This window comes from Vulpes lagopus, chromosome 21, assembly GCF_018345385.1.
Source record: "Vulpes lagopus strain Blue_001 chromosome 21, ASM1834538v1, whole genome shotgun sequence".
Lineage (NCBI taxonomy): Eukaryota > Metazoa > Chordata > Mammalia > Carnivora > Canidae > Vulpes > Vulpes lagopus.
Window position 1 is genome coordinate 850,981 of NC_054844.1, and position 21,546 is coordinate 872,526.

The following is a 21,546-nucleotide window of genomic DNA, read 5'->3' on the forward strand; positions in this document are numbered from 1 at the left end:
CCAGGATCGCGCCCTGGGCCAAAGGCAGGCGCAAAACCGCTGGGCCACCCAGGGATCCCCATAAATTGATATTTATTAGTAGCTCAAGACTGTTCTATGGCTTCTTACAAATTATTTCATTTACTCTTCATGATAACTTTAGTGGGTACTATTATCATTCTGAGGTGAGGCAAGTTAGGCACAAAGAAATCAAGTAACTGCCTTAGCTCACCACAACAGGTAAATCTTGGAACCAAAAAAGTCAAGCATTCCTTTGTCCAAATTTCTCTTTCTATAGGATGAGATGAAAGTAAAACATCAGAAAGTATGCATTGACTCTAAACGCTAGTGGATTCCACTTGTGGGACAAAATGACTATCACTTTGGTCAATTCCTTTCAATGGAAAAAGTAAAATCCATTGTAGTAGTCTTTCTTGTCTGGGTGCTCATCATACAGATGTGTTCAGAATGTGAATAATCATTGGGCTGTATAACTACAGAATATATATACAATTTTCTTTGTATATATTACACATCAATAACAAGTTTTTAATTTTTAAAAAATATTTTATTTTATCATGAGAGACAGAGAGAGAGAGATAGAGAGAGAGAGAGAGAGAGAGAAGCAGAGACATAGGCAGAGGGAGAAGCAGGCTCCATGCAAGGAGCCCGATGTGGGACTCGATCCTGAGACTCCAGCATTATGTCCTGAGCTGAAGGCAGGCACTAAACCATTGAGCCACCCAGGCATCCCAATAACAAGTTTTTAAAAGATTTTTTAAAATTTGAGAGAGATTGGGGTCTCCTGCCCCTCAAATAAAAAATAAAATAAAATAAAATTTGAGAGAGAGAGAGAGCACAAGCAGGGGGGAGGGCAGAGGAAGAGGGAGAAACAGACTCCCCACTGACCAGGGAGCTCATGTAAGGCTTGATCCCAGGATTCCAGGATCATGATCTGAGCCCAAGGTAGACATTTAACCAACTGAGCCACCCAGGTACCCCAACAATAACAAGTTTTTAAAAGGCAGAGGTCAGAGCCTCACTCCAGAACAGTTAATTCTAAATCTTGTGGCTGTTAGTTCCCAAATTTATTTGGCCATCCAGAAGTATTTTTTATTTCACCTGTATTTAAAACAAAAATTACCGATTATGATTTCCATAATACTCCGCTATCTTACAGGTGTGTTTAGCAGAATGTGCTTTGAAAAATGCTGAAAATCTGGGGCACCTGGGTGGCTCAGTGTTTGAGCACCTGCCTTTGGTTCAGGTCATGATCCTGGGGTCCTGGGATCAAGTCCAGCATCAGGCTCCCCATAAGGAGCCTGCTTCTCCCTCTTTATATGTCATGAATGAATGAATGAATAAAATCTTTAAAAACAAACAAACTGCTTACCTACCTGCCCCAGCATTTAACAGCAGGTTCTGCTTTTTAAGGAAGAACTCCATCACTACTGGTAAGACCTGTGCTGCCACACCCCACACCCAAGGATAGTCAACATTGAGAACACTGAGCTCCCTGGGCTCTTTTTCCTTCCATCCATCTGAGACTCTCATATCTCTTCCTTCAATAGCAGAAAAGTCAAAGAAATAGCTGCTGGCAAGAGGCAAGGGGAAATACTCGGTTCTCTCTTCTCCATTACAAGTATTTGAAACTTTATATTTGACTGGGGTCACTTTTTTTTTTTTTTTTAAGAAATTAATCCCTCACTTCACAAGGAATCATGTAGGAGTAACTGACACAAAGTTGTGATAAGGAGGAAATGTATTTATAAAAGCCGCTATGATTCAGCATTGTGGAAGGGGAGCATGCACTGTCCTCTGTACAGTCTACAAAGGTAAAAACTGTGAAGAGGACGTAGAAGGAACAGATGACAGAATGAAACTGGGCATCTGCATGTGATGAGAGCCAAAACAATCTTGATGAGAAAAATACATTCTGAAATATATAAATGCAATTTTTACCTCTAGGTATACTATGTGAAAAATAAACCTAGTTAGTACAGCTCATCCTGTACCCCATGTTTAGGAAGGGAATGGGGACTCCCACTCTATACTGTATTTTATTTTTTTAAAAAACTTGAATTTTTGAAATTTTATTAAGTTTTTAATTTTAATTCCAGCATAGTTAAAATACAGTGTCATATCAATTTCCCATGTAAAATATAGTAATTCAATAATTGTACACATTACTCAGTGCTCATAACAGTAAGTATACTCTTACTCCCCTTCACCTATTTCACCCACTGCTCACGTATCTCCCCAGTCTGGCAACCATCAGTTTGTTCTCTATAGTAAAGAGTGTTTCTTGGTTTATTTTCTCCGTTTTTTCGTTTCTTTGTTTTGTTCCTCATAGTATCTGCCCTTCTCTGACTGAATTGTTTCATTTAGCATTATACCTTCTGACTTGATCCATGTCATTGCAAACAGCAATATTTCATTGTTTTGTTTTTCCATTGAGGCATTTTATTTGCATGTATATATTACATCCCTAGAAAAAAGAATCTCAGGATTTCCCCTCCTGTGTGTATTTTCTCTTGCTTCTTCATGGTCCATGATGCTAGCTGAGGTTGTCAAGACAATGAAACCAAATTGGTAGGACGGGAGCAGGTTACTCTGCCATTTTTCTAGACCTTTCAGTTGTACATCAAATCTGGGGCTGATACTCCACACGTGTTTTACCTGACTCTGACGTCACAACAATTTACCCAGCTCTATAATCATCAATGATTTCAAATATGCCAATGTAACCATGCTTCATCATCATGATGAGAAACTGAACAATGATTTTGAATCATGTCCTAATAAGAACGTGGACCTCCTTTGAGCATTGTTAATGCTCTTGAGAGCATTGCCAGGACATTCATGCACACCATTATGGTGGCATGGAATGATGACAGAAATAGAGAGTTCATTCCTTTTTTAATAGCTGATATTCCATTGTATGTATACACACATCTTTTTTATCCATTCACTTATTGATGGATACATGGGCTGATTCCAAAATATGGCTATTTAGTTAATGCTGCAATAAACACAGGGGTGTATATATCCTTTCTAATTAGTGTTTTTGCATTCTTTGGGTAAATACCCAGTAGTGTGATTAACTACATCAAAGGGTAGTTCTAATTTAAGCTTTGGGGAGCCTCCACAGTGTTTTCCACAGTGGCTGCACCAGTCTGCATTCCCACCAACAGTATAAGAGGGTTCCTTTTTTCCACATCCTCACCAACACTTGTTTCTTCAAAAATCTTCTTTATTATACTGCAAAAATTCCTTAATTTTATGGTAAGAAGAAAAACACAAAAGGGACCAAGTTACAGGCCTAAAATCCAGATTTTATTATTCAATAAAGTTAATTTATTTTAATTTAATTTATTGAAATTTATCTTTCATTTTTTTGTACTTGATCTTGCTATTATTCATCTTCTAACTAGGTACATGACCTGATAAACAGTCTAGGTATGTTTCCTTCCCTATAAAATGAGATCTTATTAATCTAGGAGATGACCTCATACCATCTCTTCTTTACTTCACAAGGGGAATGCAAAAAATGAAATGAACACAAGTGAAAATATAATGAACGATGGGAAAAGGTGGCACCTAAATAAAAAATATTCTGCAAAATATCCACTATTTCCAAACTAATTACTTTTATAAGAAACATTATCAAAGTAAGTATATACTTATTCTACAATTTATGGTAGAGACTAATGGTAAGTATGGGAGGAATAAAATTAAATGAGGAACAAGTGGTTACAGCCATTTACTCCCATTTACAATAAATCAAAACCTCTCACAGATAATTCACACACACATATTTATGATTCTTATATTTTTATGTGAAATAGATATAATTTATATATGTATATATAATTCAAATATATACATAGGCTTATAGGATCCTTTAAAACTAAATATGAGGATCCCTGGATGGTTCAGCGGTTTGGTGCCTGCCTTCGGCCCAGGGCGTGGTCCTGGAGTCCCAGGATCCAGTCCCACATCGGTCTCCCTGCATGGAGCCTGCTTCTCCCTCTGCCTATGTCTCTGCCTCTCTCTCTCTGTGTCTCTCATGAATAAATAAAATAAAATCTTTAACAAAAAAAAAAAACTAAATATGATTACCCAAAATTCAATTAATTGGTTTTTGTCCACACACACACACACACACAAAATCAAAGTAACCACACAATTTATTAAATATTAATAACTAAATGTAATTAGATGCAAGCATACATCTTACCATTATTTAGTTTTGTTCTGGAAAATATGGTCAATATGATAAAAGCATGTATAGCAGGCAGCCTTTAGGAGGCCCAGAATGACTTCTGCCTCCTGGTATTCACACCCTCATAAAATCACCTTTTCTTTTTTTTTTTCAAGATTTTATTTATTTATTCATAAAGAGAGAGAGAGAGAGAGAGAGAGACCGACCCAGGCAGATAGGGAGAAGCAGGCTCCATGCAGGGAGCCTGACATGGGACTGGATCCCAGGTCTCCAGGATCATGCCCTGGACCGAAGGCGGCGCTAAGCTGCTGAGCCACCCAGGCTGCCCATAAAAATCACGTTTTAAGAATGACAGACTGTCTATACCTTGTTTCTAATCAACATAATATGGCAAAAGGATTTCACTCCCATGATTATATCATGTAAGATTCTCTCCTGGCAGACAAGAGCTTTTTTCCTGCTGACCTTGAAGAAACAAACAGCTACGCAGTAAGAGGCTAAGTGGTAAAGAGATTGTTGGTTACCTGTGGGAGCTGACAGCAGCTCCCAGTCAACAGCCAGCAAGAAATAAGGGCCAAATAAGGGCCTCAGTCCTACAACTCCAAGGAGATGACTCTGCCATCACCCTGAATGAACATGGATTGCTCCCCAGGTAAGCCTGTAGAATAGAACACAGCCTGGCTGATGCCCTGATTATAGCCCTGTAGGAAACTGAGCAGAAGATCCAGATGAGCCTCACATAGACTCATTTGGAGAACCTTGTTACGTAGCAACAGAAAACAAATACATGGATACTTGCCCCAGTCAAGGTCCTGGGTACCTTGATGGCAGTCTCTAAGCAATCCTATGTTAAACACACCCAGCAAAACTGAAGCCAGATTCTATTTTTTTTTTCCCTAAAGATTTTATATTTATTTATTCAAGAGAGACACAGAGAGATGCAGAAACATAGGCAGAGTGAGAAGCAGGTTCCCTGCGGGGAGCCCAATGTGGGACTAAATCAGAGGACCTCAGGATCACAATCTGAGCCAAAGGCAGACACACTCAACCAACCACTGAGCCACTCAGGTGTCCCTATATCCCCACATTTTTTTCTTTTTAAAGATTTTATTTATTTATTCATCAGACATAACATACACACACACACAGAAAAAGAGAAAGAGAGAGAGGCAGAGACATAGGCAGAGGGAGAAGGAGGCTCCATGTAGGGAGCCCCATGTGGGACTGGATTCTGGGACTCCAGGCTCACGACCTGGGCTGAAGGCAGGTGCTAAACCACTGAGCCACCCATGGATCCCCTGCCCCTACATAATTTCTTTTGTGCTTATTGAATTCCCTTAGCTGAAATGTGTGCAGGAGATAGGTTAAAAAAAAAAAAAAAAAGGTAAGGCAGGCCACATGAACACAACAGAGGATGAGAGACAAGCAGCTTCTGCAAGGGAGAGTAATTAGGAATGTGAAATACTGAGGCAGACCAGACCCTGTTTGCCCTCCAGATGGTGGTTGTCTTCATAGGTAAACCATTAGATATTTTCTAAGTGTTATAAATTGGGATCTGAAAGGTGATATCTCATTTTAGATATTGGCAACAAATTAGTATCTAACACCTAGGGACCAGGACCATGCCACTCAAATCATGTTTCTGAGCCATGTGGGATCTTCTACTCTATAATCTCTAGGCTCTACTCTAGGGTTCTCACTCCTTCTACCTACAAATAGTTGGTGGTTTCATTCATTCATTCATTCATTCACTCACTCACTCACTCACTCATTTATTATGCCTTATAAAATATGAGCACTGGCCTAAGTAAGCCCAAGTATGAAGGCTCAGTTCATGTGTCATTTACTCACAGGAGGTTATATGCTTTTGACATTCTGTATTTTTACTTTAGAACACTTATCACAGTGATTATTTAATTTGTAATTGCATAACTATTGCTGTAATTACTAGTGGACCTCCACTGCGTAAGAGTACTTACTATAAATACCATGAAGGCCCTGAGAATGTCTGTTCTACCAGTACCTGCTGCCCAGCAAATAGTGAGTAATGTCCAGATGAAGGTTTAGGCAGATACCTTCATGCCATGAAGATTCAAGGCTAAAATGGAACAACCTTTGTGTTGGGCAGCCTGGCAAACTTACTTTAAAAATCTTAAAAGGAAAAAAAAAAAAAAATCTTAAAAGGATGGGCAGCCCAGGTGGCTCAGCGGTTTAGTGCCACCTTCAGCCCAGGATGTGATCCTAGAGACCGGGGATCAAGTCCCACATCAGGCTCCCTGCATGGAGCCTGCTTCTCCCTCTGCCTGTGTCTCTGCCTGCCTCCCTCTCTCTCTCTCTCTCTCTCTCATGAGTAAATAATTAAAATCTTAAAAAAAAAAAAAAATCTTAAAAGGACATTTCTTCTGAGTAGTCACAGTTCCAGAAATTTCAACTAAGGAGATCATTCACTTCGTGTGCAAACTTTTATGTCCAAAGCTATGCATTGTAGCCTGTTTACAACAGTTAAAAGCTAGGCACAAATGTCTAGCTATCAAATTGATTTGACAATTATGTTTAAAGGAAAGCTTGTTTAAGAAAAATAAGTTATAATGAAAAGATGAAAGATACAAAATGTAAAATTACATCACAGTATTAAAACTGTGCTTCAAAGCCATTGCCCTATAAAAGAATTGAAGAACTTAATTACCATATTCAAGTAGCAAAACAGTAGATGGATTCTTCACCTTTCATCTATTCTTTGTCTAGTAAAACCATCTGGGTATTCTTGGGAAAAAGTCATTATATTAGCACAATGAGTCTGGGAGGAATAACTCTCCTTTGAGGGTTACCAACTTCCACCCTGAAGAAGATGGCGTTTCATCAATCTCTTACTCATCTTGTTTTTTTTTTTTTTTAATTTTTTTATTTTATTATTTATTTATGATAGTCATACAGAGAGAGAGAGAGAGAGAGGCAGAGACACAGGCAGAGGGAGAAGCAGGCTCCATGCACCGGGAGCCCGACGTGGGATTCGATCCCGGGTCTCCAGGATCGCGCCCTGGGCCAAACGCAGGCGCCAAACCGCTGCGCCACCCAGGGATCCCTCTTACTCATCTTGTAATGACAAGTTTACTGCACATTAGTATTGGGCCTAGTTTCCCAGCCCTAACAGATATCTAAGAGTAAATTTAATAGAACAGAAGTATTTGAGATACCACCTTTACCTGTATGAAAAATATAATCCATAACACCCCAAACCCCTGCCTTGCATGGCACTGGAGGGCTGAAAACTGGAAAACCATTTTGTCTCAGTTTTCTAAGAGTGAGCTCTATATAGTTCCGCCCTATATACAGAAATGTAGTAGCAGAGAAAATGGATGTCAAGTTAGGGTCAAAACAAGGAATGAGTCCTTATCAAAAAGGTCCTTTATTTGTTGACACATAAAATTTTGCTCCAAATGTCTATACATCTCAAATGTGTTGGAGAGCAGTTTACTTGGCAATTATGGTATGATGGAGCCTAGAAGCTCCATATTAAAATTATGCTACTGCGCAGCTCTGGTGACTCAGCGGTTTAGCGCAACCTTCAGCCCAGGGTGTGATCGTGGAGACCCAGGATTGAGTTCCACATCGGGCTCCCTGCATGAAGCCTGTTTCTCCCTCTGCCTGTGTCTCTGCCTCTCTCATGAATAAATAAAATCTTTAAAAATAAATAAATAAAATAAAATTATGCTACTGGTATAAATTAAGATACCCAGGTGGTAGAAATGTAGTAAAATCTAGTTTTAATTTGTTAGGTATTTTATTTTTTAAAGATTTATTTATTCATGAGAGACACACACGGGGTGGGGATAGGGGCTGGGGGGTGGGTGGGCAGAGATACAGGCAGAGGGAGAAGCAGCCCCATGAAGGGAGCCTGACGTGGGACTTGATCCGGGGTCTCCAGGATCATACCCTGGACCGAAGGCGGCACTAAACCACTGAGCCACCTGGGCTGCCCCAGTTAGGCATTTTACAAATACTGCAAGAAGCTATATTTCTGTAAAAATCACAAAGAAGGGCATAAACTAAAAGGAAGAAAGTCTACACTTGATTATGTTAACTGGTGGATCCAAGAGTAAGGAAAATAGACTTGTCAGATTCAAATAAACTCAAGGATTATAATAAAACTGAACTGCAGATGCAGAAGGAGTCAAACACAGAGCTGAGGAATCCATTTGTAAATACCACTGACTAACGATCAGTTCTAGTTTGTTACAGGAGAGATGAAACATCACTGCACCTCGTCAATTAGTTCTTTCTACATAAAATATGTAGTAAAATTAGGATAACTCACGTAATATCCCTTCGTTGATAGCAGCCCTGAAGCAGGCAGGCGATCAGGTCACTGATAAACTCTACATCATCTCTGTGAAGAGCTGCTTCTAACTCCTATGGAGGAGGAGAGAGAGAGATTAGAGAGATTTCTTAAAATCCACCTGTCCCTCCTTCCTACCACCCACACTAACAATATCACTCTCCAAACCGCTATAGGGTCAGTGTAGCCAAACTGCTTGCCTTTCCTCTCACAGTTACTGTTGGAAGAGCAAAGAGATCAACTTTTGTTTTTCCATTGGGTTTATTTCTCCCATTGCTCCATTCCATTTTTCTGCATACCAGAAAAATCATACATATATCTCTTTTTGTAAGTCACTGGTAGCTACATAATTATCAAAGAGCTTAATTTATATAAATATGCTATAATGCCTTCTACGTTAATGACAAGAAAGTCGCAAATATGCGATTAAAAAGTATTCTTCATCCCCCTAACAGTTTTAACAGGTAAATCAATTGCTTTATAGAATCACTATGTTTATTGAAGAAAAACACTGGTAAATGAGCAATGTAGTTAAGAATTCTTATTTTGAGGAGGCTACACTTAAGTGACTAATGACAGGAGATTGCTAGAACTGAGCTGAATCTTACATCATCTAGAGAGAAGTGAGGTAATGTCTATGTTAATGGTTTAATCCTAGGTGAGATGTATTTGCTTTCCTTGGGACTCAAGCAGACAATGCCAAAGATCTAGCATTCTGAACAAGACTAAATTGACAAGGAGCTGCTGGGACAAAGTGACGGTGGGAAATTTTAGGAGATCCTGTTTCTCCTTTCAAACTCCCATAATAAACCAGTATTTCCTAAGATGATGGAATTTGTTCTAAGTCCTCAGCTCTTGAGAAAAAAAGTTTGACAGCACTGTTTCAACCAGAATGCTTGCATTCTGCATGCAAGCTATTTTCCAAGGTCTGCTCTGCTTTTACTAATCATCACCAGATCTATAAACACAGAAAAAAACCAAGCTTTGAAGGCTCTCGCATTAATGGTTCTGAAAGCATGAGGTGTGTGTGCATAAGAAACAATTTCTGACCTAAATACCAATTACACAGCAGTGCATACTTAACAGGGGATTCTGCCGCTACTATAAAAACATTACCGTTTTGCTAATAATTGTAATAAAATTATGTAAATTATTTTAATGGTTTCATTTTTTTTTTTTTAATTCTCAAGTTTGTAAACACTCCCTCTAAAACCTTCATAATAAAGAGGTACCTTGGTGGCACAGTCCGTTAAGCATCTAACTCTTGGTTTTGGCTTGGGTTGTGATCGCAGGGTTGTGAGACAGAGCCCTGTAGTGGGATCTGTGAACAAGGAGTCTACTTGAGATTCTCTCCCTCTCTCAAATAAATAAATCTTTTTTTTTTAAAGTAAAATAAAACCTTCATAGGACAAAAAACTGCTCAGCAAACTAATGGACACAAATAAGCAAAATAGAAACTACCATGAGGTAGTTCACCAGAAAAGGTTCATCTAGCCTGTGCTGCCTTAAAACACAGGTGAATGAAACTCAAAATTCAAAGACTGCAAGGCTGAGGCTTGCAAATGTTTTGCTTGCCTTAATTATAAACCTGGGAATTATATCTATAGCAATGGTTCTTATTCTTCTATTAGCTTATTAATTACTGTTGGAAGAGTTCTCTTCTACATTCTAGTTACTGAACACCCAAAAAACAAGAAACTCTCCCAACCAGAGATAACTGGGATCTGAACTATAATTAGCCAGAATTCACTCATTCAACCAATATTTACTAGGCACCCACCCTGTGTAAGATAATATAGTACTTCCTAAGCACTGAGGAGCTTAGTTTAGTTTGGAGAGATGAGTACAAAAACAGATAGACAAACCAACTAATTAGCACTATTAGGTACACAAAAGGTGCTATGGGTGCAACGGGAATTGAGAAGAAAAGGACTACTTGTGGCTGTGGGAAGCCTAAAACACTGCATGAAGATGGTAGTACCTGCAGTGGGAAAATTGTGGCTGGGTGGCAATGGGGGGGAGAAACAGAGCATGAGCAGGGGCAGATGACATGGGGAGCAAGGCCACCAAGAAGACAGCTGCTTCATTTTAACTATTCTGTAGATTATATGAGGGGAAGTAATGTGAGTTTAGATTGATCACTGGTACTGGATACTGAGCTAATGAGTTTGGTGTTTCTTTGGAAAACAATGGAGACTCATTACAATTATTTTTATTGAGGAAAAGACACAGTGATACTTCTCTAGCTGCTGTGTATTTAAGAGGGATTCTAGTGGCAGAGGGTGCGAGGTGAGGTTAACCACAAGCAAGAGCCTGGGATAAAGATTCTGAAGGACTTAAATGAGAGAAATAGCAGCAACGGGGAAAAACACGAATTCAAGATCAGACAGAAATAAATGTGATGCAACAGCAAGGGAAGATTTGAATGGTTCATATTTTATGTTTGGTCACTGGGCAAGACTCCAAAGCAAACTGCAATTATAACAGAAGCTGAACTCTTGAAACAAAAAGTCCTAGGCCATCTCATTTGATAGAGAAGCCAGAATTACTGAATCGTAGGCTGGAAGGTATATTACAGATTATACTATTTCAACTCTCTCAATTGAAGGATAAATAAACTAGGCCCAGGAAGGTTAACTGGCATCTCCTGTTGTACTTAGCAAAACAGTGCCAGGACCAAGTGAAACCCCAACCACTCCATCCAGGGCTCTTCCCACAGAGTAAGCTGCTTCCTACTGGCCCATGTGCTCTATGCTAGAAAGCCTGATGGCTTTAACAGCTCTAATAACCCACTTCCACCACTCCCAACCAAGCCCTCAAATGTACCATTCTGCCTAAGCAGAAAGAAATCCCTCCTGCAAAGCCATACTGTAACAGGTCCTTTACATGAAAAACTTTTATCTATAAAATCTTCCTAGCTGAGTTCCACTTTACTGGTTTCTCCAGCAACATCTTCAACACTGTATGGTCACAAATTGTTACACACTCCTGCTGAGGTTCTGTCCTCATCAGTGTAAGTTAAAGAGTACCACGTGTTTCTTGATTAAAAGTGCTATAGTCAGATGCTTTTTAGTGTTTTTAAAGAAAAGCACCAAATTAAACTATGATAACGTCCACATTTGAAGAGATAAGAACTGGGAAGGCTTTACTAAGTAAAGGCTAAACTAAGTAAAAGTTTGTCATAAATCTCTGTGGAGGTATGCCAGGATTCCTAGAAGCCAGATACATGTCGATCACTTTTATTCGGTAGTAAATAATTTTTTATTTATTTATTTTTGAAGAGTTTATTTATTTATTCATGAGACGGGGGGGGGGGGGGGGGGGCAGGCAGAGTGAGGAGAAGTGGGCTACATCCTGGGACTCACGAATCACGCCCTAAGCCAAAGCCAAAGGCAGACACTCAATCGCTGAGCCACCCAGGCATCCTAGTAGTAAATAATTTAAAACGGTAATTTTATAAAACAGTCACACTACAAAGCAAAATGTAAAATCTGCATTAACTTTTATGCTGAAACTCCAAAAAAAGAAAACAAAAAGGGAAAAAAATGTCACTCCTAAAAGAGCAGTTAAAGCTCTATTATGAATTCCCTTTCTTTTCTATGCACTTCCCCCACCCACAGGCATTCCCTTCTCCCTTAGGTGTGAATACTTGATAAGAATATGTTTCCGTTTCTATCAGGATAACTCATTAGAGGAAAGTTCTAGCTGTCCATTTTATACCTCAATATTGTCTTCAGAAGAAGCAACAATAAAATATAGCAATATTTACCTGGTGGATGCACAGTAAACCAGAGCATGTGAAAATTCATGGCATGTGTAGACAGTACCAAGGATTTTCTGCCAAATAGGGTAATTAGAGGACTGTAGACAGGACGGGTCTGTTCCTTGAGGGCCTTCACATTAAAGAGTGTGGATTTTACCTCCGTATACAATCAGGTCTGGAGAAGGAGAGTGAAATGATCACATCTCTATCTCAGAAAAATAGTTCTGAGAAGAGAATGCAGAATGACTGGGAGGAGTACCAGGGGTAGGGACAACAGGGCAGTGTTAGCATCACCTGGAAGTTTGCTGGAAAGCATAAGCACCTCAGGTACCACCACAGATGTACTGAAACCCAAATCTGCATTTTAAGAAGAGCCCCATGATTCATATGCATATATTGTCTGGGAGGTGCTATTCTGGAAGATACAAGGTCAGAGAATGAGGTAAATAAAAGCAGAGTAGTGGGAATAAAGAAAGGGAGAATTAGGGAACATGTGGAAGATGAATAAATGCTGGCTTAATGGACAAAAGGCAGAAACATAATTACCAAAAGAAACTGGACCTAAATGCTCTAGATCTAAATGCTCTAAATGCTCTAAAACATAAGAAACCTCAAAAGTGAATTTCTGACATAAGGATGGAATTAAATCCTTACATTGTAATCCCAAACATACTCAAATGATTAATTTCAAGAACTAATGCCCCTTGTTTATCTAAAAACCTTAGCATTATTGTAGGATTAAAATCAAATCATGCAGATTAATGTGGTTATCAGTATCTACAGAATTTATAGTTCCTGTCTCAAGCTCTAAAACCTGTTGAAAGGGCTGAAGAATTAAATGTAATTCAGATATCCAGGTAAACCGTTAAAGTCTACTCTAAATAAAAGATTAGTGTCACTGGTGGGAAGAGTGAGTTATTTGGGCCTTACAGAAGAATGTCATTTCTGGCAATAAATCTATTTAGAATGTGAGGATATAACATGAAATTTCTGGTTACAGTGTTTTCCAAACAATATCAACTGCCAATATCCTTTTATTACTGCTCCCGGAGAGTCATCAAGTAGATTACGGACAAATTAGAATGAAGCAAGGTATTCCAGGACAAAATAAAAACTAAGACCTACAAAGATTAAGAGTGATATGGCCAAAAAAAAAAAAAAAAAAAAAAAAAAAAAAAAGAGTGATATGGCCAAAAGATATGATGTCCTTAAACCCACACTCTACTTACATTAGGTTATTTATTTTCAAGTTAACTAACATCTTGTTAACCTGTGGCAGTTAGCAGAGATCAAAATTAGTAAGTCAATTTACAATTAGTAAATGTAAGAATAGCTTATCTTAAAATACATGCCTAATAGTTAAAATTATTAATTTGTATAACACATCTCTATTTTCTTCAATAAATCAAGGGAAATTTTTTAAAAGATTTATTTAATTAATTTATTATTTATTTATTTTATTTATTAATTATTTAATTATTAATAATAAATTATTATTATATTTATTTAATAAAAGATATATTTTAATTATTAATGTATATCTAATTATACATTAATTATTAGAGAAAGAGAGAGAGAGGCAGAGACACAGGAGGAGGAAGAAGCAGGCTCCATGCCAGGAGCCCGACGCAGGACTCGATCCCGGGACTCCAGGATTGCACCCTGGGCCAATGGCAAGCACCAAACCGCTGAGCCACCCAGGGATCCCCAATCAAGGGAAATTTTTATTTCCTATTTGTATTTTTAAAAATTCCCATAGGTGCTGGGAAGTAGAAGACTGAATGAGAGAGCAACATTGATACTGATGATGTTCTAACTCTGATGGATGCTATTTTTACAGATGGTATCACTTATAAATGAATAAAGCAAAACATTCATAGACCAATGATGATAGAATGTGTCATGAACTAAAAACACGGATTAATAAAATCTGTGAATCTGAAATTTAAAAAAGAAAAAGAAGGAAAAACAAAACTGTTTCACTGTATTTTCTGCCTGCCTCAGTAACCAGGCTTCCTTAGTGATTCAACCATAGTTTTCTTACTTAACATTATCAGCAGAAACTAGGGAGTAACATCCTTATCTTAATTTGAAAAAAGAATATTAAGTGCTCTTGTTCAATACTCAACTGTGATGGGCAGGCTAAAGGGCATTGGTAAAAAATTCTCCGCAGTGAACCTAGGTTTGCTTTTCTTAGCACAGCCATGATCTAATGAGTTAACAACTGGGGAAAGTGGTTACACAGAAAGGCAGAGTATCAGGGATGTTGGATCAGCTCTTCCAAGGAGAACTGAGCAAGCTTGAATTGCTCCTCAAACGACACAAGTATCGAGAGGAACTCTGATATTTACAAATAAAATTCAACACCTCGCCCTTGCCTACCACCATTTTACTCATGGAATACAGTAAACTCAGAAATCAGTAAGAAAATGGGCTCAAAATATAAAATTGCTTTTCAAATGTACTTCTATATTGTGCTTCTTCATAAATCAGCAGCTATCTACATAATCCACCAAAAAATATGCAGGGTCATGGTGACTTGTAAGGTGACAAAGTTATCAGTGAAGTTTTCCCCTCTAGCTCAGCAGAACTGAAAATGCAGAATTGGTAAAGATTAAAATGAAGAATAGGTGATAAATCCCCTGGAGGGCAAAGCTTCTCCCACCTTTCTCCTTCCCCTTAGTTACAGTTAACACCAGCAGTTGGTACTACATGGATAAACCAAGGCACACTAATATAGGCCTCAGTTTTCACCCTATGGTGAAACAAAGATTAAGAATGCTATAGAAAGACAGCAAAGAAGATGGGTAACAGGAAAGCAATTTTAATCCTGCTGAACAGAAGAACTTGCTTATCAGTGAATTTTTCACTTTAGTGGGTATAGTAAAAAAGAAAAAGTTCTGGAGTTCTGTTTCACAACAGTGTGAATATACTTAACACTACTGAATTGTGCACTTAAAAATGGCTAAGATGACAAGTTTTATATTACGTTTCTTACCACAATTCAGAAAAAAATTGTCGCACTAAAAGTAACTACCACCAAGGATTTTGTAATGATTATTATGAGGCAATGCTTATAAAAGCCAGTGGAGCCTGGCACACCATAAATATTCCACAACATGCTAATATTACAATTATTTCATCTTGATTACAATGAAAGTGTGTGTGTGGGGGGAGCAAAGACTGAAGAGACAGAAAGTGGCCTTTTCAAAATTCAGGTTTCTTAACAGAAATTAAAATCCTTTTAATACACAGCCTACCATGTTCATAAGCCAATAAAAACCCAACAGTTCTCCAAGGAATTATTTGGAAACCCAGGTTATTCAAAGCTTTGCTACTTAGGCCTTCAAACCCAGAGCTTAGAGTCTTGGAAGCAAGGGAATAAATAAGGACTACCCTACTAAAATACCCCTCCCCCCCCACACACTTTCTCTCCTCCCCTTTTGTATTTCCTTTTCACTGTGGGCACTGAGCTGTGAGCACAGAAATCTGAACTTTGCCAAAATGCTCTGGGACTGAAGAGGAAGGGGTGGGGGAGCAGATAGCTCGGCCAATCGTTTAGGAGAAGGGGGACCTGGTCCTATGGCTCCTCTGTAGCTTCAGAGAGTAGCTGGAGGGAGTAACAGGATTTGTCCTCTTTGCAGCTGGCGTCACAGTTCATTAGGGACAAGTCTGTTTAACATCCTTCCACCTCCTCTACCCTCAAGAACAGGCGGTGGCTGCTCAAAGAACTCAGGACTGAGTGAGGGCAACAGCTTCAAACCCTGATTGGCAATGAGAAAGAAATAGGGCCTTTAGCATAGGTGATGGAAAAACACTCGTTAACAATTCTTTACTTTAAAAAGTCCCACTTGGGGCAGCCCGGGTGGCTCACCAGTTAGCACCGCCTTCAGTCAGGGGTGTGACCCCAGGATCCAGTCCCGTGTCAGGCTCCCCGCAGGGAGCCTGCTTCCCTCTCTGCCTCTCTCTCTCTCTGTCTCTCATGAATAAATAAATAAAATCTTAAAAAAAAAAAAGTCCCACTTGCCTAATAAACTAAGATGATTTCTAGACTGGAGACAAACGACACAGAAAGAACATTACCAATTCCATTAATGTATGACAACCATTCACTTAATATCTTAAATAACTTTAAAGGTAGCTTTGTATTGTTTGACACACTTCTAATCTCCAGGAATTTTCTTTGATCTTTTACTAAGGAAGGTGGTAAAGACAGACAAACTTTCTTTTCTTTAACGTCCAACTAAGAATCAGGACCACAGATTTGTACTACTGTTATTTGGGCACACTAATTCCTTTGAGTTTACTTTAAGGAGGCAAAAAAGGCCTCAGGATAAAAGAATCATAGATGCTGTATTTGATTTTAGAAGGTTACAAATCCTCCTAATTTGCACAAGGACCAACTGCAATGTGGTGTCTCAGGAAAAGACCAGGGCTTCTGTATAGGACCCAGAATGGCGCTTACACAAAGGAGATGCAAAGCAGGCCTTCCTGAAGGAGTCTCCCAGCTGCTTTCCAAGAGAGAATGCCTGGAGTGTGAGCGCAGAATACATGAAGAAGTCAGCACATGAGCCTCCAGAAGGCATCCCTGACTCTGGCAGCTGATGCTTTCTAACTTGGTATAAATTAATTTAATCCCAAAGGCCTGCCCCATGCCAATTTAGACTGTAAAGTATAAATCAGCTCGAGTGGGTATAATGGTGAGGGACCTGAAACTGGCTATTAAAACACTTTCAGTTGGCCAAGCGATTTATCCCAGGAGTCCCCAAAGGCCAGCAGGTCTGTATTGCTGCTTTGCTGCAACCATATCATTCCTCTCAACCATCCATGAAACAGCTGTGTCACTGACTATGCTCCTGGGTAACAGAAACGAAACCAAAATAGCTTCTCCCCACAAATGACTGCTACCTTAAAATATTAGGCAAACTGGAAAATACTAATTATACCAATAAATGGGTAAATCTAGAAAAGCATGATTTTCTGAAAAGGCATAAATTATCAAAGCTGGTTCTAGCATTAAAAAAAAAAAAGGCTCAGGAAGTTTCATGGATATTGTCCCTTAAGAAAATGTCCATGATTATATAAACAATTCCTGAGCACTGAAAAAGTTGGAAAGCTCAGTATGTTCCGAGGCTAGAATACTGGACAGGAATAGCATGCAAACAAGAAATCTGGAAAAGCAGGTTCTTGACAGACCATACACAACCTCAGATATCAGGTCAAGCAGTCTAGATTTCACTGCTTTCCACCCAGGAAATGTATAGCTCTAGGATTCCACAGTGCATGGCCAGAATATATCAGTTTTAAATGGCACAGCTTCTAGAGAGTCAGGTTTACTTTTATTTATTTCTTTGTTTGTTTTCACTGTTTAAGTTGTTGTTGAGAAGATACTTTTAACTTAAACATTTGCATGAATTTAAGACAGGGGATTTCATCAGAGAATTTATGTTTGGAGCTACTTAGGACTATCGCTCTATGTAAAATTACGCAGTTCTCGTTCTCTGTCATTAGAACTTACTACTGGATTAGTTCGGAATTATTATAGGTATTTCAGGGAAACCACTAAAGAACAGGGAATGCTTTTGAAAGCATTCAAAAGTAGGTAAAGAATAGTCAAACCTAGAAGGTTATCTAGATGTGGTCTGCAGGACACATTGTTAGGAAGAGAGATTAGAGGGTGAGATTTCTGATCTAGTCCAGGGAAGAATCGATGGGGCCAATACTAGAAAGATGACAGGGGAAATACACAAGAGAAGGTGACAGGAGAGGATTTCAGAAGCAGTCATTAAGATTTTGCAATTAATTGTATGTGGCTTAAAAAAGGACAAAAAAATTTTAGGTAACAAGTTCTAATCCTCCCAATCCCTGAAAAAATATTACGGTCTTTTAAATTGGTAAACAGAATTAAGGACAATAAAGGTTGAAAGGTGAATGGAAGATTGGGGCAGTGGGAAGAAACAACAAAGACTTGATGTTTGAAATAAGATCCTAGAAGGTTTAGAGTGGGAAATAATTTTGTAATGTCATAAATCCTATTGTTCCCATCTGATTGTGTCCTAGTCTATGTGAGAGTGGCAAAAACATACACACAGAGGAAAATGTCTAATGTGTGCAGGGAGGTAGGGGTCTCTCTGAATCAATTCAAGCAGTTCAACATATAATGGGCATGTGACAGTGGGATGTCACATAGTGGAAAGGCATCCCTAGCATCTGAAGACATACTGCATGCCAGGCTCTGTGTTACATGCTGGGGATGCAAAAGGAGAGTAAGAACCCTACCTTCAAGTAGCATAAAATCTAGAAGTGGGGTGTTGTGGGGGACAGACAAAATATAAATTCCATTTAGAGTAACAACTGGCACAGTAGAGTGGTGTGGAGATAAGTGAGCAAAATGCTGCTCTGGCAATTAGTTAGCAAAGACTAGAAGATGAGCAGGATACAATCAGTTCACACAAGGGCAGTAGGAACAGTGGAGGTTCTCAGTAAAATGCAGGTTTCCTCAAAGAATGAAATGCTGGGGCAGCCCAGGTGGCTCAGTGGTTTAGCACCACCTTCAATCCAGGGCCTGATCCTGGAGACCCGGGATCAAGTCCCATGTTAGTCTCCCTGCATGGAGCCTGCTTCTCCCTCTGCTGTGTCTGTGCCTCTCTCTCTCCTCTCTGTGTCTCTCATGAATAAATAAAAAAGAATGAAATTCTAAAAATGAAAACATAATAGTGACCTGTGCCAAAACCCCTGGTACTGCACAGTGCCTCTACAGAGCAAGTGGTCACAGAACATTCACAGAGAAAACGGAAAGAAATTAGCTATTGGGAACAACTTGTCTAAAAGATGACTGTGTGACTGAAGATTTTCGGAAATGCCTGAAATTTTATCAAGAAATCTGTAAAGGCAGGACAAAACTAGGAATGAGCGGGCTGTGACTGTAACTAAGAAAATAGTATTGAGGGATGCCTGGGTGGCTCAGCAGTTGAGCGTCTGTCTTTAGCTCAGGGCATGTTCCTGGAGATCCGGGATCCAGTCCTGCATTGGGTTCCTGTGTAAAGCCTGCTTCTCCCTCTGCCTGTGTCTCTGCCTCTCTCTGTCTCTCATGAATAAATAAAATCTTTTAAAAAAAAAGAAAAGAGTATTGAAATCTTGTTGGAAAAAAAAGGAGGGGAGGAATGTTACAACCAAAAGGGGATATGCTATCTATAATGGGAAAGAGGTCTCAAGGTAAAGAATTTGGCAGTGTTTATCTAGCCCTATCCTGAGGGAGAGATACTGATGAAACTCAGTATCTGGGGCAGGAATATTTCATCAGGCCTGTAAGAAATTATCCCAAGACGAATTCATTCTCTTTTGATTCTCAGCTTCTTGATTAGCAACAGTGAGTACGTCTTGGTATTAGGAAGGTGGTGTGTGCTGAATGGCAGGTGTTAATATAATGACTATGGAACGATATCTACAGAATTTTAAATAAGCAAAATGCCATTCGGTGACTCTGGATCTACTGAAATTGTTAAGTTTTTGAGCCTACAAACTGAGAACCAGAACCGGTCAACTTGAAAGCACTCACAATGGAGCAAGACATAGATTAAATAGGAACCAGAGTGCACAGATGAGGTTTAGAAAAGGAATACCTTAGAAGCGAAGTTGACAAATAGGTATGATTTTGGTGGGCTGAGGCAAAGATTTTTCAGCAAAATTCTTACAAAAGATTTATCTTGAATGTGAATACTTACTAAATTTTTTCTATTAAAAGACACTCCCTCGTTTTACTTTTGGGTAACAGCAATTTAGGGAAGAGAAAATCGCCTGAATCAACCTCAATCAATGCCAGTTTCGGATTCTTACAGATGTCATTTGATGGAATTTATCTAATTTTTTTTTTCTAATTTTTTGATTTACCTTAAAAGGAGACAAAAAACCTTTACAACAACTCTAAAACTCTGGAGCCATGAACTCAACTCCAAGTGTTAAAATGTAATTATAGAAATCTGTTTATATAGAGTCCACATGTGTTTATGTTTAATGATCATGAATATATACCTACAGAACAACTGCAAAACCAAACTATCCTACTATTAAATGAGTAAGTAATTGTGACTTGGAGTAATACTTTCAGAAAATCTATCAAAAACTGATTCAGAAACTTAAGATTGAAGGGAGGTTGAAAAATTATACTTTTCAGTTCTTCAAAAGTAGTGCTAATGATGATGAAATTCTTTCTAGAAATAAGAATGGAAAAAATCAATTATTTCTAAATTTAAAAATCCAAATGTTTATAGAAAAATCCCTAAGATGGGGCAGCCCAGTGGCTTGGTGGTTTAGCGCCGCCTTCAGTCCAGGGCCTGATCCTGGAGTCCTGGGATGGAGTCCCACGTTGAGCTCCCTGCATGGAGCCTGCTTCTCCCTCTGTGTCTCTGTGTCTGTCTCGCTCTCTCTGTGTGTATGTGTCTCTCATAAATAAATGGAATCTTAAAAAAAAGAAAGAAAAATCCCTAAGATAAATTTTCCAAATAGAACTTTCACCTCTCTTATTAAAAGTTTCATACACTATGGTAAGTTAATATTTCCAAAGTTTTATTGAATCATCTCGTTGGAAAACGGGGTATTGCCTAAATTGAAACACCCATGGCTACTTATACATGTTAATACTAGTATGAAAGTGACTGAACCTGGGACGCCTGGGTGGTTCAGTGGCTGAGCGTCTGCCTTTGGCTCAGGGCGTGATCCCAGGATCCAGGATCAAGTCCCACATCAGGCTCCCTGCATGGAGTCTGCCTCTCCCTCTGCCTGTGTCTCTGCTTCTCTCTGTGTGTGTCTCTCATTAGTAAATAAATAAAATCATGAAAGAAAAAGAAAATAAAGAAGAAAGAAAAGGAAAAGGAAAAGAAAGAAAAGAAAGAAAGAGACTGAACCAGAATCATATCTCATGCCCTTTCCAACTGTATTAAAGGGAATCACACCTTTTATAAAGGAAAAGACTGTAAGAGTCTGGAAAGGAGAAAAGGAATGGAAAATAGTATTTTACAATGATGCTATTTCTTCTAAAACATAGCCTAACTGGTTCACTCTATTATTTATTCAACTTCTAAACAGGTAAGAATGACTACCTATACCCTACCCTATTATCCACCCCAACCAATACCCTATTAATACATATAACCGAATATTAAAATACAACCAAATATTAATACATATCCTTCTAGTTCTTTGGGCCCCAGTCTAGAAGGCATCTTTGTAACTTCCAGATCCAAT

General features: G+C 38.8%; 1 protein-coding gene across 4 annotated transcripts in view; it reads right to left on the bottom strand.

Moving 5' to 3' along the window:
- LOC121479965 (cat eye syndrome critical region protein 2) overlaps positions 1-21,546 on the bottom strand; it is a 170,910-nt gene that overhangs the window by 56,064 nt on the left and 93,300 nt on the right. For all 4 annotated transcript variants that reach the window (XM_041736134.1, XM_041736132.1, XM_041736131.1 and 1 more), the window contains exon 2: positions 8,520-8,614. In XM_041736134.1, coding sequence (XP_041592068.1) covers positions 8,520-8,614 — 95 coding nt within the window. The remainder of the gene's footprint in view (positions 1-8,519; positions 8,615-21,546) is intronic.